This window comes from Erythrolamprus reginae, chromosome 3 (assembly GCF_031021105.1).
Source record: "Erythrolamprus reginae isolate rEryReg1 chromosome 3, rEryReg1.hap1, whole genome shotgun sequence".
NCBI classification, from domain to species: Eukaryota; Metazoa; Chordata; class Lepidosauria; order Squamata; family Dipsadidae; genus Erythrolamprus; species Erythrolamprus reginae.
In genome coordinates, this window is record NC_091952.1 from 114,181,405 (window position 1) to 114,199,417 (window position 18,013).

At 42.1% G+C, this 18,013-nt stretch overlaps 1 protein-coding gene across 1 annotated transcript in view; it reads left to right on the top strand.

The window, feature by feature from the left end:
* Positions 1 to 18,013, top strand: part of VAV3 (vav guanine nucleotide exchange factor 3) — a 240,778-nt gene that overhangs the window by 118,513 nt on the left and 104,252 nt on the right. The window contains exons 10-15 of the mRNA XM_070746427.1: positions 663 to 758; positions 3,402 to 3,470; positions 5,042 to 5,128; positions 9,681 to 9,766; positions 15,200 to 15,332; positions 15,794 to 15,903. Coding sequence (XP_070602528.1) covers positions 663 to 758; positions 3,402 to 3,470; positions 5,042 to 5,128; positions 9,681 to 9,766; positions 15,200 to 15,332; positions 15,794 to 15,903 — 581 coding nt within the window. The remainder of the gene's footprint in view (positions 1 to 662; positions 759 to 3,401; positions 3,471 to 5,041; positions 5,129 to 9,680; positions 9,767 to 15,199; positions 15,333 to 15,793; positions 15,904 to 18,013) is intronic.

The following is an 18,013-nucleotide window of genomic DNA, read 5'->3' on the forward strand; positions in this document are numbered from 1 at the left end:
GCGGAAAGGTTATTAAATTATCCACACACACCCCTGTCAAAGTGGATCCTGGGCGCTGTGATGCAATGGAGAAACAGGCCATGAAGTGGCCTGCGCAAGGAAAGGAGAAGGCCGCTTTCCTTTTTTCTTCTCTCCACTCCTCCTCCTTTCCTTTTGTCAACTGCTCTGTTTCCTATTTCTCCATTGCAGCACAGCGCCCAGGATCCACTTTGATAGTGGGGGGTGGGGGGATTTAACAACCGGTTCACCCAGGGTCAGGTTGGCCATCATAGGAGGCTTGTCCCACAAGTACAGTGGAGCTAGAGGGTGGTGATAGGCCACGCATCCCATGACAGCCAACCTGACCCTGGGCAAACTGGTTGTATAATTCTTTGAATTCCATCACTGATTCATAACCCAATGATTTCTGCTAATAACAAACCTGCTCAATCATTTCCGAACTGTGCTTCAACTTTGAATTACAAAGCAGTGGGCTGGATGAGAAAGAGGACCAAATCTAATGACCCCAGTATTCAAACTGAATCAAAATTCCATATAATTCAATAGTTGGTACAGTTTGAGAAACAAGTCTCTTATCAAAGATAACATGGCTATTTTGATAATGTGCCAGAGTTGCCCCGAGACATTTTATTTATTCATTTTTTTTGTTATTCTTTAATTAGGAATGTTCCAAAAGAGCTAATAATGGGAAATTTACTCTGCGGGATCTCCTTGTGGTTCCAATGCAACGGGTTCTGAAGTATCATCTGCTACTTCAGGTATTTAATTTTTCTAATGTTTGAGATTGCATCTTGCTAGTTCTATTTCTGTGCAACTGTTTAGAACACATTCTGTTGTACTAGAAATTTGGACTATTGAGAGTATACATTTAAGAATTTCAGCTGTAAGAGTGTCACCTGATACAGACTGATTGATTATTGTTTATATGCCATCAAGTGTGTGTCAACTCTTAGCAACCACAGCGATAGATTTTTCTTCACAAGTACAGTAATACCTCGTCTTACGAACTTAATTGGTTCCCGGGGGAGGTTCGTAAGGTGAAAAGTTCATAAGACGAAAAATTGTTTCCCATAGGAAACAATGTAAAATGAATTAATGTGTGCAACAAAACCCCCCCGCAAAAAACCGCCGCCGCCCGGCTGTCACCTTTTGAAACAGCCGGGGGGGCTTCTCAGCGTCCTCCTGAACCCGAACGCCAAACCCGAACTTCTGGGTTCGGCGTTCGGGAAGCTGCCGAGAAGCCCCCAAGCTGTTTCAAAAGGTGACAGCCGGGCGGCGGGGCTTCTCAGCAACCTCCCGAACCCAAACTTTTGCCGAACTTCCAGGTTTGGCGTTCGGGAGGCCGCCAAGAAGCCCCGCCGCCCGGCTGTCATCTTTTGAAACAGCAGGGGGGCTTCTCAGCGGCCTCCCAAACGCTGAACCCAGAAGTTCGGGTTTGGCGTTCGGGTTCAGGAGGACGCTGAGAAGCCCCCCCGGCTGTTTCAAAAGGTGACAGCCGGGCGGCGGGGCTTCTCGGTGGCCTCCCGAACCCAAACTTTTGCAGAAGCCAAATCTCATGTGGGGGCGCATAGAGGATGTGTAGCTGCATGCGCATCCCAGAATTTTCTACTGGGACAGAGCACCTGACCATCTTATCGGCTGCTGCCCACCATTGCACATGAGGTGTTTCTCTATGTCAGTTCCAGAATGCATGTGTATGCTGGCTATCTCATTTATGGCCTTCTGGATGATGGGGGGAGGCTGTTTTCACCTCCCCAGGTTTCAAGAAAGCCCCTGGAGCCTGTGGATGGTGAAAAACGGGTCCAATGGGCCTACCGAAAATTCAGACCCTTCAGTGAGGCCTGTGCGCATGCATGGGGAGGAAGGGCATTATGAGTGTGGCATCCACACTGTTTTGGCACCCAAGTAAAAAAATATTTGCCATCACTGCTATATATTAATCTTAGATAATAGTTGAAATGTGGGTTGTTGGTTTTTTGCTGTACATAGTCAAGGCTGAACAGGAAACAGTCACTTCTAGGTTACTTCTGTGCTGAATTATAATAATGCCATTTTTATTTAGAATGTTTCCATTACAACTGCCAGAGTGTTTAGCTCCTGTGCAGTTAGTACTGTAATGGAGCTAGAGAATCTTCTAAATATCCTTTGATAGCTTTGCCGAGAGACTCATTAGTACGGCCGTAGAGAACTACACTATTGCCTTAGATTGTCTGCATTGCTTATACTTACAAAGTGTCATTTTAAAAAGAAGTCCACGCAAGAAGCGGTATTTTGTTTCTGCAATGCCTTGTTACATGTAATATATCAAGATTCCATATATTTTATGCATTTTAAACTGCATTTGTAAGTGACACATTACTCTTTTCAGAAAGTTTTAACAAATATAATGGAGCATAACTTTTGTTCCAAAATGTTTGAATAAAAGTCAGTATCATGCTGCTGATTTTCCCAGTTGATAAAATTTCAGAAACATTGCTATTTAAAAAAAAATCTGTTTTATGAATTATGAAACAATAAATAGAACAAGTAACTACAAAGAAGAAAATAAGGGCCAGATACAAACATGAGCAGACAAACAATAAATCTGACTGTTAATATATATGACCAATATATTCCAGTACATCATTGAAAGCTTATGGTATTATAAGATATTTCATATTTCCTAGTGACAATCCACATATCTCTATTGAGCTTTAAGTGTAGATTAGTGCAAATATAAAATGTCTACATTTTAAAAAAATTGGGGTTGAGCATTGAGATTATATTCCTTAGAGAGAAAAGAGTATGTGCATCTAAATAAAAGATGAATTAGAAATAATGTAATCATTTTATTCGGGGGACACAGACACATTTCCAGGAAATCTAAGTACAGTGGTACCTCGACATACAAGTTTAATTCATGCCAGAGCCGAGCTCGTATGTCGATCAATTCGTATCTCGAACAAATGCATTTAGATTTGGCTTTTCGCGCTGAGATAACTGGAAAAAATGGAATTATTGCGCCACCTAGTGGACGCTTGGCTCATATCTCGAATTTGAGCTCGGGTGTCGAACAGAAATTTTGCTCGTGTCTCAGCTCGTAACTTGGAATACTCACATGTGGAGCAGCTCGTATCTAGAGGTACTACTGTAATGTCCTGAAATATTTACCGTGATAACACAGAAAAACTGAAAATGAAAAGTAAAATCTGAAATATAATGTTGGCTAAAAATGTATTTAAAAATCTCTAGATTTATTGGTAAGCTGCGGGGGGACGGGGGACACTTTTGGAATAACTTTGAGTAATGGCAATATAATCAGTGTTTTAGATTGAGCTATATTGATTGTAGCACATCCATATATTTCTGAGTTTATCTCCATTATAATGGGTTGAAAATAACTGTGGCATTCTGTAATGTAGGAGCTGGTAAAGCACACTAGTGACGTAACTGAGAAGGAGAATTTAAAGTTGGCCCTTGACGCAATGAAGGTACGTGTGATTGATTGAGTACACTCTCTCTCATATAAAATGAAACGAGTCGTTTCTAGAAAGAAATTGAAAATTAAACATGTTGAAACTTGCTTGGTTTCTATCTTATGGCCTACTGGCATAACATGCCTAGAGTATAAATGATAGCAAACACGCTCATTTCACAATTCAAGGATGCATGTTTAATTTATTATTTATCAAGCTATTTTCAATCTGACTTTCAAATAGAAAAGGTTATATAATGTTGCTGCACATCATATGCATACTTACTGTATTTTTTAGAGTATAAGATGTACCTTTTCCCCCCTAAAAGAGGGTGAAAATTTGGGTGCGTCTTATACTCCAAATGTAGTTCTGCCCACCTGCCAATCTCCCATCCTTTGGCCTCTGCCTCCCAGCAATTTACCTCCTTGCAGCAAGCAGCAAACTGCCCGTTTGACCTTCAGCAAAGCCTGATTAGCACAAACAATTGATTATCTGTTGAATGGGCCTCCTGACCCTCAGATATTTCAGGCTGCTGCCTATTGCCATGTGGGCCTCCTGCAAGTAGGCAAACTGCTGGGAGGCAGATATTTTTTCCTTGTGCTAATCAAGCTGTGCTGAAAATGAAACTAAAGCAGATTGTTTGCTGTGCTGGGAGGCAGAGGCAGAATTATTGTGAGTTTTTTATCAGTTTAATTTTCTTCTTTGTGTTCTTTTGTTGTAAAACTTCTGTCTAGAATCAACCATTAGCTGCAATTTAAAAAGCATTTCACTAACTTAATTAAAATGTTACCTGGAAAAAAATAAAGAGAGGTGAAAAAAGCTTTACATCTAACAGATTGCATGCCGAATAACTTACTGTTTCTGATTACAGTACCAATCTATGCAAAGAAAAAAACAATTCCAAACTGATAAAATTTTATATTATTTCACACATCTCTGCACCAGCGTATATCTTGTTTTCCTCCTAAAAAAAGATAGGAGGGTCTTAGAGTCTGGAGTGTCTTATACTCCCGAAAATACGGTATACTTTGCCACACTGCACATTGTATTTCATGCTATCAGGTAGTCTTTTCAGTGCAAAATGAGTTTAGACTTTGTGAACATTGAGCAGAAACTCAATCTTTTACAACAGTGTGAAAAGATTTCAGGACTTGGGCCTTTTTTTCTTCCCAAGGATGTGAAGTTGATAATAGGGGTTACTGTGTGCAGCATAGTTTTTCCAATATGCTCATGCTGTCATTTAATATATAGTTGCTTCAATAACAGTAGGGGGACCGGAAAGAATTAGTCCAACTGTTTGAGCAATCTGACCTAAGTCACACTCCCTGAATTAAACTGAAAATTAGAATATACTTATCTTTAGATTGCATTTTTTAAATAAAAAAAATGTGACTTTGTATTTAGTCTATGCCAAAGTTTATATATTAGGGGAATGCTCATATAAAAATAAATGCCTTTTAAAAAAAAAAAAATCATAACTATAATGTTGAAAATTGTTCATGAGTGGCTTTCAGCCCTTAATCAACTGTAAAAATTTAATCAATCTTTATTACACATCAAATTTCTTTTCCTTTTCTGTGTTTTAGGACTTGGCACAATATGTAAATGAAGTGAAGCGAGATAATGAAACCCTCCGTGAAATTAAGCAATTTCAATCATCAATAGAAAATTTGGTAGGACTTTATAAGATTTTTTTTTTAACTTTTCATGTATATTTTCCCTTTTGCATAATTGTCATTGATAGAACTAAAAGCAGTGAGAATTCTGGTAGGCTTATGATTAAAGGCAAGCATAGTCAGAGGTTGCGTCAATTGGATATATTAATGTGTGTGTGTGTGTGTGTGTGTGTGTGTGTGAGAGAGAGAGAGAGAGAGAGAGATGTTTTTGCTGAATTTGAAAGTTAAGGGAGACTAGAATAGATCTATTTCGGCCATATTTTGGCCTCATCAACTAGCCATACCATTACAAGGCAAAGGTTATATATATCTATTATAATGTGTGTGTATATACATATTCTAGTGTGTGTGTGTGTATGTGTGTGTGTGTGTGTATATGCCACATGTTTTGGCTGAATTTGAAAATTAAGGGAGACTAGGATAGATCTATTTCGGCCTTATTTTGGCCTCATCAGCTAGCCATACCCTCACTGGGACTTGAACCTGCAACCTTGGGCCTAGTAAGGCAGAGAATTAATCTCTAGGCTACATGAGTGGCTTATATACAGTATATATATTCCTGCTGGATCACCCTGGTATATTGAAGGAACGTCACAGTTCCTTTTTGCCTCTAGGCCCAACCCAGGATCATTTCAAGGCAGTTAATTTATTCATAGCCAACAAACGATATTCTGTATGTATCACATGTTTTTGCTGAATTTTTAAAATTAAGGGAGACTAGGATAGCGCTATTTCGCCCTTATTCTGGCCTCATCAGCTAGATGCAAAGGAACTGTGACGTTCCTTCAATATACCAGGGTGATCCAACAGAAAAAACATATCGCCCCTCCCTGGTACAAAGCTGAAGGGAACAGATCCTGTGGCCTCGAGGTTAATTCTCTGCCCCAGGATCAAATCCCAGTAAGCTGATGAGGCCAAAATAAGGCCGAAATAGTGCTATTGTCTCCCCTAATTTTAAAAATTCAGCAAAAACATGTTGTATCTATCTATCTATCTATCTATCTATCTATCTATCTATCTATCTATCTATCTATCTATCTATCTATCCATCCATCCATCCATCCATCCATCCATCCATCTATATCTATCTATCTCCGAAATGTTTTAAAATTTATTAAAAATTACTAAAATTAACTAAGCTTTCATTAGTCCTCTACTAACATCACCAGAGTGTTAAAATCCCCATTGAAGACAGTTGATTTTATATGATGCTGCTCCCTTTGCTCATTGCCCACGTCACAGGCCTACACCTTTCCTTTCCTCCTGTAATTAGCTTAGTTATTGCTAGCTTAGTCATGGAAACAAGATGAGGTTACTGTTCCTTCTTTATCTTATGCATATTGCCTCTTTCTCTCCCCAGGGGGTAGAGTAGGGTTATGAGGCAATACTTGGGATGTGATAATCACCACTTTCCCCCCCTTGTTGTTATTCCTCCCTTCCTTAGGTACCTGTATTTTCTCCTCTAGCATCTTTTTTTGCCCATGATCTAGTATTGGGCCTAATGAAGGTGAAGGTGGGGCAAACCTCAATTACATGCAGAAGAGCAAGGTGGAAGAGCACAGAGACAGGAGGACTGCAGAACAATGCAGACCCAATACACGATAATGGGCAAAAAAGATGCTAGAGGAGATGCCTTCATACATGAACATGTTGTGGTAGTTCTTTTGGGAACGTATGTAAGAATGTGCATGTATTTTGCTTCCAGTTCAGGATAAAATAATGCCATGAAGCATTTGGGGGGGTCTGCTGTGTTTGACAAGACAAACCTGAAATGGATTGAGGGTTGTGACTATAAGTGTTACATTCTCAGACTGAAGCACACAGGCTTCAGCCAGTCCTCTATTCAGGAGGGAAAATGTTGACTGCTGATTGGCTAGACTGTCTGGCAGCTTCCTTTGCTGGCTGTCAGAAGGAGCCTTTACTGGGTTGTAAATACCGTGTTTCCCCGAAAATAAGACAGTGTCTTATATTAATTTTTGCTCCCAAAGATGCGCTACGTCTTATTTTCAGGAGATGTCTTATTTTTTCCAATGAAGAAGAATTACATTTATTACTGAACAAAAAAAAAAAAGAACATTTATTATATACAGTACTGTACAATAGTTGTCATCACAAACCAGCATAACTAGACAAACTGTGAATCCTATCAAGATTTTTTTACTACTACCGTACCATTAAATATTTTAAATATTAGATTTGTTACTATGTACTGTTTTTTACCATTGTTGTGAGCTGCCCCGAGTCTGCAGAGAGGGGTGGCATATAAATCCAATAAATCTAATCTAATCTAATTATTTCCATGTGCAACAATTGTACTCTCCTCAAATATATGAGATAAAATGTCTCCTACATCCTACTTTTGGGGGATGCCTTATATTAGGCAATTCTACGAAATGTCTCCCGTGTCTTACTTTCAGGGGTGACTTACTTTCAGGGAAACAGGGTAGTTGCCAAATAAAGAGCTGTTATTTTGAAGTCACTTCTGTCAAGCTTCTTGATGTCTTATTACACCCTCTGGAGTCACAAAAAGCTGGGGTGACTGTCCATTCTAGCTACTGCTAGACAACCCTTAGAAAGTTTGGTAATATTTTGATAGGCTGTCATAGGATTTTTTTTAAAAAAACTTTTTTTTTTAGGAAAACATAGTTTTGAGGGTGAGAATCTGTTGCTTAATAGTTGAAAAGTTAACATAATCATAGAATCTTTTACAAGAAAAGCTGTCTGGGTTCTCAACAGAAAAAGCAGTAGTCTCTTCGATTTCTTCAAATAAACTCTCAGGAATATTTAGCAAACACATTACCCTGAATGAAATAAACTTCCTCGTCAATTTTCCTTGGCCGGGTTTTAGTAGTTAGTCATCAGACATTAGCCTGCTAAAAGCAGCAGAGACAATTTAATTTACTGACTGGGTCCCGATTCCAATCAGACTTGTTTTATTCTTAAATCACTTGTAAACATATTTTTAAATGCTGCCACCTGTTGCTTCTAAGAACTCTTACATGAATATTACAAGAGCTTGCTTGTAATTATAAGAATGTAGTGCTGCTTCAGTTGACTTCATGGCATTTAAATGCATTCTGAAAAGCTCAGAAGCATGTAGACAGGCAGAGATGAGTTAGGAAAAGTTATGTAGGACCTTTTCAAAAACATCTCACCAAAACACGCATGCATGTGTGTCCCCGTGTGAGATTTTGCTAACCTGCACAGGTGCAGGAAGCAAAACTGCTCTCGAACACACATTCCCGCACCAGAGACATGGAGCTGCATGCAATTAGCTGTACCAGCAGGAATCCTCTACTGACTATGGGTGGGGGCATGGATCCTTTCGGCACCTAAACAAAAAAAAGGTACATCATCACTGCCCTAGAAGATGTCACAGAAGTTATATCTAATGCACAAGAATGGTGGCTTGGCTTGTAAACTGGGAAATGCAGCTGTTAGAAAAATGTCACTGGCTGTGTAGGCCTAATTGTTGAAGGAGGATTTTTCCAGGCACATTATATACATATTAAAATGTATAAAGTACACAGTAAACATAGCTGAGTGAGATATTATATGCCCAGCCCTTCTCTGTTGTGGCCTCTTGACTATAATTTTTCTCCTCCTGGTAGCAAAGCTTGCATCTTTGGAGAGCTGCCCAAATAATGATATGGGGTGTGTGTGTGTGTCTTAGCATCAATGACCAAAAATCTTTTGTCTCTTAAGTGCCTCTCTATCAGGACAGTAATATTTTTATTGCATAGTTTTCATTATCCCATTTGTTATTTTATTTGGTTCTTATTGTGTTATGTTGCTTTTACAGGCTGGAGAATGTGCGGGCTCTAAATATTTCAAAATAAGTACATAAAGTGAGAAGAAATGAAATGGCAAGGAAGGAAGAATTTTTCCATTTTTCTCCCCTGTAACTTGTGCCCATTACTCCAGATTAAGTCTGAAGAGCTAAAACCAAGACCCAAGAAGAAGAATCCTTTTAGACTAGGATAACTTGCCTCAGAAACAGCATGTTCAGCATGTTTCCTGATTTCCAGCTGAAGGTGTGGCAATAGCATTTAGAGTTAAAGGCACTGGCTATAGCAGACTCCCTGGTCTGAAGACTTCAGCAATAGCAGAAGCATTTTGGATCTATGAGTCATGCGCCTGTTTCTCAACACACGATTGCCACCCATCCAGGTCACCCCACATTGTCTAAACCAATAGCAGTAGGTTTAGGATCACTCCCTGCAGGCTAGAAAAATTAAGAAAAAGCTAATTGCAACACTCACCACAAAGATCCAATTGCAATGTTCTGAGCAGATGGAGAATTAAAATGTTTCAGATGGCTAATGTTGAACTGGAACTACTTGAAGTAAATGCTTTGTGATTGAAATGTTTTGCATACCCCTTGTAGAGTAGGTGAGAGATGCTCTGAGCTGTACTGCCAATTTTGCATTTTTATTTGCCATCTGCCTTACATCCAACCCTTTATTTCAGAATGTTGAATGCAGCATCTTCCTCCAATAAAATTGTTGGAAATCTTTTAAGCAATTAATGTAATCTTTGCTTTTTTCAGAACCAATCCCTTTTACTCTATGGAAGGCCACAGGGCGATGGTGAAATAAAGATAACGACCCTGGACAAACGAGCACGACAAGATAGGTGGGAAGAGCTTCACTTTAAAAAAATAAATTCTATTATTTTGCAATGATCCTAGATCAATGCTTCTGAAATGGCACAATACCTGTGGTTCACTAGTTGCACAACTGGAATGCCAATTAATTCATTGATTTGACTATGAGAAGGAAGTAAATGTGCCATAGCATTATATTTCTTTTCAGCTAAGAAAAATAATTTTGGAACATGCAGTGGTAGATAGATAGGGTGATAAAGACAATCCTTTTGGTCTATTGTCAGTGTCTATTGATCATTCAAGATGAAGTACTTTTTTAAAAAAATGATTTTATAGTACAGTGGTACCTCAAGATACGAACCCCTCGTCTTACGAACAACTCGTGATACGAACCTGAGGTTCAGAAAAAAATTGCCTCTTCTTACGAACTTTTTTCGAGTTACGAACGCTAAACCCGAACTTCCGGGTTCCGCGTTCGGGAGGTTGCTGGGAAGCCCCCCGGCTGTTTTAAAAGGTGACCGCCGGGCTGGGGGGCTTCCCAGCAACCCCCCGAACCCCAACCCGGAAGTTTGGCAAAAGTTCGGGGTTCGGGAGGTTGCTGGGAAGCCCCCCAGCCCGGCGGTCACCTTTTAAAACAGCCGGGCGGCTTTCCAGCAGCCTCCCGAAGCCGAACACCAAACCCGAACTTCTGCGTTCGGAGGCTGCTGGAAAGTCCTACTTCTCCCCCCCAGCCAAAACCCCAAAGCCTGTTTGCTGCCACACGATTTAGCCAGGACAGGAGCGAAGTGACGTGGAGGAATGGGGAGCTGAAAGCAGGCGGTTTCAGCTTTCCATCCCTTCACGTCCCTTCGCCGCTAAATCGTGTGGCAGCAAACATGCTTTGGGGATTTGGCTGGGGGGGAGAAGTAGGACCTTCCTAACTCCCTCCCCCCCAGCCAAAACCCCAAAGCCTGTTTGCTGCCACATGATTTAGCCAGGACAGGAGCGAAGTGACGTGGAGGATTGGGGAGCTGAAACCGGGCTGTTTCAGCTTTCCATCCCTTCACGTCCCTTCGCAGCTAAATCGTGTGGCAGCAAACATGCTTTGGGGATTTGGCTGGGGGGGAGAAGTAGGACCTTCCTAACTCCCTCCCCCCCAGCCAAAACCCCAAAGCCTGTTTGCTGCCACACGATTTAGCCAGGACAGGAGCGAAGTGACGTGGAGGATTGGGGAGCTGAAACCGGGCTGTTTCAGCTTTCCATCCCTTCACGTCCCTTCGCCGCTAAATCGTGTGGCAGCAAACATGCTTTGGGGATTTGGCTGGGGGGGAGAAGTAGGACCTTCCTAACTCCCTCCCCCCCAGCCAAAACCCCAAAGCCTGTTTGCTGCCACATGATTTAGCCAGGACAGGAGCGAAGTGACGTGGAGGATTGGGGAGCTGAAACCGGGCTGTTTCAGCTTTCCATCCCTTCACGTCCCTTCGCAGCTAAATCGTGTGGCAGCAAACATGCTTTGGGGATTTGGCTGGGGGGGAGAAGTAGGACCTTCCTAACTCCCTCCCCCCCAGCCAAAACCCCAAAGCCTGTTTGCTGCCACACGATTTAGCCAGGACAGGAGCGAAGTGACGTGGAGGATTGGGGAGCTGAAACCGGGCTGTTTCAGCTTTCCATCCCTTCACGTCCCTTCGCCGCTAAATCGTGTGGCAGCAAACATGCTTTGGGGTTTTGGCTGGGGGGGAGAAGTAGGACCTTCCTAACTCCCTCCCCCCCCAGCCAAACCCCCAAAGCATGTTTGCTGCCACACGATTTAGCGGCGAAGTGACGTGAAGGGATGGAAAGCTAAAACCGCCCAGTTTCAGCTCCCCATTCCTCCACGTAACTTCGCTTCTGTCCTGGCTAAATCGTGTGGCAGCAAACAGGCTTTGGGGGTTTGGCTGGGGGGGAGGGAGTTAGGAAGGTCCTACTGCCTCCTCCCCCAGCCAAAAACACAAAGCCAGGCAGCCTCCAGCCGCCAAAGGAGCCTCCTGATTCTCCCCGCTTCTCTGTCCTGCTCATTGCCCATGTCCGGCAGAAGCTGCTGCCCGATTGCTCTTAGCCGGCGGGATGGAAAGTGCTGGGGTGAGGGGGTGTCCTGACAGCCCCCCCCACCCCAATGCGAGCGGCGGGGAGTCACCCATGGCCGGCAGAAGATCGCTCTTCCTGACCTGATGCCTCGCGGTGAAGCCGGGCAAGAGCGATCTTCTGCCGGCCATGGGCGACTCCCCGCCGCTCGCCCATGGCCGGCAGAAGATCGCTCTTGCCCGGCTTCCCCGCGAGGCATCAGGTCAGCATTCTGGACGGGCGGGCGGCGGGCGAGGAGGGGGGAAGCCTCGTGGGGAAGCCGGGCAAGAGCGATCTTCTGCCGGCCATGGGCGAGCGGCGGAGAGTTGCCCATGGCCGGCAGAAGATCGCTCTTGCTGACCTGCTGCCTTGCGGGGAAGCCGGGCAAGAGCGATCTTCTGCCGGCCATGGGCGACTCCCCGCCGCTCGCCCATGGCCGGCAGAAGATCGCTCTTGCCCGGCTTCCCCGCGAGGCATCAGGTCAGCATTCTGGACGGGCGGGCGGCGGGCGAGGAGGGGGGAAGCCTCGTGGGGAAGCCGGGCAAGAGCGATCTTCTGCCGGCCATGGGCGAGCGGCGGAGAGTTGCCCATGGCCGGCAGAAGATCGCTCTTGCTGACCTGCTGCCTTGCGGGGAAGCCGGGCAAGAGCGATCTTCTGCCGGCCATGGGAGACTCCCCGCCGCTCACCCATGGCCGGCAGAAGATCGCTCTTGCCCGGCTTCCCCGCGAGGCAGCAGGTCAGCATCCTCGGCGGGCAAGCGGCGGGGAAGCCGGCGGCTGTGGCAGCTGCTGCAAGAGGCTTCCCCGCCTCCTCAAAGCAGCCTCCCAAACCCGAACTTTCGCTGAGAAGCCCCGCCGCCCGGCTGTCACCTTTTAAAACAGCCGGGGGGCTTCTCAGCAGCCTCCCAACGCCGAACCCGGAAGTCCTTGTGTTATGATGGCACTGGGGACTAGAATTACTATCTCTAAGCAATGCTATCAGAAAAGCCGGCATCTTGGTTAGCAATAGCAACCTTTGCAAATCTCATTTTTATTATTAAGTAAAGATTGTGGGTTGTTAACTGAGCACTTATTATTTATTATTATTTATTAGATTTGTATGCCGCCCCTCTCCGAAGACTCGAAGATTTCCTTGCAACTTCCTGCTGGCTTTCAAAGTCATTGGGGAAACTGGCAAGAAGTTGTAAATTCCCAGGCAGCTCACAATCATGATGATAGAAAGCGAGGGTGTGTAGAGGTGGCGGAAGAGGCATGGCATGAACGTGATGGGACTTGGAGTGGTTGCTGCCAGGTTGAGGCACTTCAATGGCATGGGTGGTATTTGAAATATTAAAACTGACAAAGATTATAAAAATGCTTGGAGACCTAGGCCTGGATTTGGGAGAACCGTCTTCAGCTCAATCCTAAAACTGAGTGTCTATAATTATTGGGACACCTAAAACTTTACAGACTTTTCCATTTTTATCTTGGGTGGCATTTCATTGCCCCACTGGAGGATAGAAAGCAATCTGGGGGTGTTCATGGAGTCTTAACTCTTTCTCAGTGAGCATATGGCAGCTTTGGCCTAGAAGGCCTTTGCACAGCTTCGTTGCAGTGAAATATAGTGGTACCTCGTGATACGAGCCCCTCATGATACAAACATTTTGAGATACGAACCTGGGGTTTGGAATTTTTTTGCCTCTTCTTACGAACTTTTTTCGCCTTACGAACCCACCGCAGATCGCAAAATGGTGCTCCGCTGGGCGCTGCTGCCCGCCTGTCATCTTCTGAAACAGCTGGGGGGCTTCTCAGAGTTCTCGTGAACGCTGGACCCGGAAGTTTGGCAAAAGTTTGGGTTTGGGTTCAGGTTCCAGAGGCTGCCGAGAAGCACCCGGCTGTTTCAGAAGGTTACAGCCGGGCGGCGCTGTCCAGTGGAGCGCCGTGTTTGCGATCAGCAGCAGTGTTTTCGGCCGATCTGGAGGCTGAAATGGAGGTGGGGAATCCCAATAGGGAATTCCATGGGCGGATCTTTGATGTCACGAAGATGTCCTTCCTGGTTGGCCGAAACGGGGCCTCCAGGAAGGACGTCTTCATGGCGTCAAAGCTCTGCCCATGGAATTCCCTATTCGGATTCCCCACTTCCGTTTCAGCCTCCAGATCGGCTGAAAACACCGCCGCTGATCGCAAAAATGTCGCTCTGCATGGCACCGCCACCCGGCTGTAACCTTCTGAAACAGCCGGGCGCTTCTTGGCGGCCTCCGGAACCCGAACCCAAACTTTTGCCGAACTTCTGGGTTCGGCATCCGCGAGAATGCCGAGAAGCCTCCCGGCTGTTTCAGAAGGTGACAGGCGGGCGGCAGCACTTCCCAGCGGCCTCCCGAACCCAAAAAGTTCGGCAAAAGTTCAGGTTCGGGTTCGGGAGAATGCCAAGAAGCCCCCCGGCTGTTTTAAAAGCTTACAGCCGGGCGGCGGCTCCCGACAGAGCGACATTTTTGCGATCGGCGGCGGCGTTTTCGGCCGATCTGGAGGCTGAAACGGAGGTGGGGGCAGCTCTCCAAAGATGCAAGCTTTGCTACCAGGAGGAGAAAAATTATAGTCAAGAGGCCACAACAGAGAAGGGGTGGGCATATAATATCTCACTCAGCGGAGCGCCATTTTGCAATTTCCCCCCCTTGCACGCATTAATCGCTTTTACATTGTTTCCTATGGGAAACATTGTTTCGTCTTATGAACTTTTCACCTTACGAACCTCCTTCCAGAACCAATTAAGTTCGTAAGATGAGGTATTACTGTACAATCATCCTTATTGGGAGGACATAACATAAACACAAGGTCTGAGTCTACTCTGAATGCATCCTTTTGCTTCCATATTCAAGGTCATGACCTATAAAGACCTATGTGGCACAGAAACTGGTCATTTGAGGAACTGTTTGCTTCACATGATATTATCCCAGCCAGTAGAAACTGATAATGTTGGTGTGCTTTCAGTTAAACACATTATCTGTTTTTTTTATTTATTTCGTTTGCTAGCTTTGTTTTCAATTGTTTTGTTTTATCTTTTTTTATTTGCATTGTATGAAGTGTTTGGAGTTGTGCGGCATCTAAATCAAATTAATTAAATTGAAATTAAATAAAATCAGTATCCAGCCCATTTCTTCATCTCTTGATAGGGATTTAAATGTTGTAGATATGTATGCCGCATGGAACTGTGCATTACAAATCTTAAATTGCAGTTAAAAATACATATTTCAATTTTAGAGAAAATTTCATCTTAACAATCAGATTTGACATTGAAATGTTGATTAAAAATTAATCCAGATAACTCTTCTCAAATATTTTTCATATAACATTTTAACCACAAGTTTGAATTTTTACAACTTTGTATACTTTCATTTCTCTCCCAGGCATATCTTTTTATTTGACTTGGCCGTAATAGTATGCAAACGGAGAGGTGATAATTATGAAATGAAGGATATAATTGATCTCCAGGAATACAAAATAAGCAATAACCCTACCACTGACAAGGAGAGTAAAAAGGTAAAAATATAGAATAGGGCTGGATCCTTGACATGTTGTGCTCTAATATACTAAGATTCCTAATTACACGAACTATTTAAAATTTCTATAAGCCTTTTTTCTAATTTATTTATCTATAGTCTCTGTATAGGAAACTGGGAATTAAGTAAAAAAAGTTTATCTTGATTCTTTGCTATTCTTCCCCTCCCCCCCAAAAAACTACTTAATATGGGGAAGCACTAAAAAATTCAGAATGGTGCAGTGGTGCATTCTACAGCTTTGGCTTATCTGTTTAATATTTGCAATGGGATTAAAAAATGTATTAAGATTCCAGGAAGCTCAAAAGTTGTTCTGGAATGTTGTTATTACATCTCCCTGGAACTTTGTGAAATTAGAAATGTATGTCCTCCAGGCACTTTCCAACTTGGGTTGTTTCTCTGTTCTTAAAAATTAATTCCTGAATTTTCTTCCCGTTTAAACAGTGGTCTTACGGCTTCTACCTCATCCACACCCAAGGACAAAACGGCTTAGAACTGTACTGCAAAACCAAAGATTTGAAGAAGAAATGGCTTGAGCAGTTTGAAATGGCCCTGTGAGTAACCGTAACATATTCAGAAATAATTGTACAGATTGATTGACATTCAGTGATCAGTAATCTAGCAGGGATTTAAGATTCGAAGCAGTTTCTGGCACATGCAAAATTTCTAAATTGATTAAAATATGATTAAAAAGACTTTAGAGATGAAATGTATAGGGCTAAAAAAATTTCACAGTGAAAGGTAGAGGGCGCTCTAAGCTATATTTTCAGCGTACTTCACTTCCCTATGAAAGTTATACAGTACCATACCATAGTGCTTTAGGGAAAATATTAATGGATTTAGCAATAAATATTTAACATAATTGTAGCTGATTTTGCTATCATTGCCTTGGTAAACTAAAATGTATTACTAAGGGAGATGGGGATGTTGGCTCTTTTCTTAGTGGCTTCTAACTAATTTATTATGTGGTATTTGGATCAGATTTCCTGGTTTATTAAATTTGACTTCAAGAATTTGATTCCTCTCCCTCCCCTTAACATAATAGCACAAGAGGGTGTGTACCACAGAATCCTTTCAAAGAAATATAAACAGTTCAGAGCTGCCTATTGAAGCTATGATGTTTTGTACAGTTATCTTTTTTTAAAAAAATTCCTAACTCAAAAATAATACCCCTCCCCCAATTCTGTGTGACATTTCTATGGTTTCTGAAGATCTTAATTAAGCAACAAATGAACAAACAAACAAACAAACAAACAAACAACTCGGACTCAGTGGAATGACTTCAGGTAAAATCTGAGCTGTATAGCTCAGGTTTATCACTTCTGTTGTGTCACATGTAGAAAAATTTATATTGGCCTGTTTTACTTGTATAATATCTGTAGCTGTTTAACACTGCAAAGAAACTAAAATAATAAATACTTATTCATCAGAAAAAACATTTAAGCAATTCTATACATACCTTTTAAGCGTTTAATGATATCTCATGTAGAAGTAGTAGAAAAAAAGAAACTATTTGAGAGCATTTTACCGAGGCAGCCTTCATCGGCGCCATCTTGGATATCCACGTAGATTTAAGTAGATGCCGTAGATTTAAAGGCAACTTTAAAATTTATTGCTTGATAAATGCCAATCTGTTTCTCTGAAACTGTATGCCGCCCCAAGTCTTAGGAGTGGGGCGCCATACAAATCTAATAAATAATAATAATAATAATAATAATAATAAATAATAATATTAATAATAATAATCCTAATTTGGGATCAAATTAACCAAAACATTTCTATTTCCACCTTTCACATAAATATTCTGTTTCTTCACCATGTAAACTAATAGTAGAGATGTTTTTGGAAATGACCAGCATATGTTTTCTTCTGCTTGCTTATTTTTATAATAATATACAGCCCATTCTATTTAATGTCTCTTTTTCTGTATTTCATCCAAAGAACTTGACATATATTTCACAGGTAGTTTATACCATCAAAATTGTCTCACATCACTTAGTGAATTTTTCATAGCTTCGTGTTAAATTCAATTTTGTGTTAGATTTATTTTTCAAACCCAATACAGTATTATTTTTGAATTGAGGCATATTCCTATAATTTAATTCCTTAATGGGAAACACAGCATACCCGAGTAGTTATAATGATATGCAAAGGCAGTTTGTTATACCTTGGGGAAATCTGAGATTTAATAATCATGAATAGGAAAATAACAGGTTGGAAAGAGAATTTAATCTTTAGAATTTTTTTCATTCTATTGCAAATCATTTTCCAGAATTGTGAGCCATCGAATATGAAAAACAAAACAAAATCTAGCTAACAATGTTTGGTTAATGAATTATTTATGTTAACAATCAGCAGTGGTGTAATAATACCGTTTGTCCCATTGGTCTTAATTTAATTGACCATTGGTCGTTAATTTAATTTTTTATTGCTGTTCCTATTGCTACATGTTAGTTGAGTCCTGCTTAACAAAATGCATGTCTTGGGTTCATGATAACAAGCAGGATTGCCTGCTTTTGTGTCACTAAGAAGATTCAAGTGATACAATCACCTGATGTCACATTTTATGAGCATGTCACTTAATGATGGCAATCCTGCTCCCGTCAGTGTAACTTCAGAACCAATTGCAGTACAGGGGTCTTCAAAATTGAGATACCAAAGGAA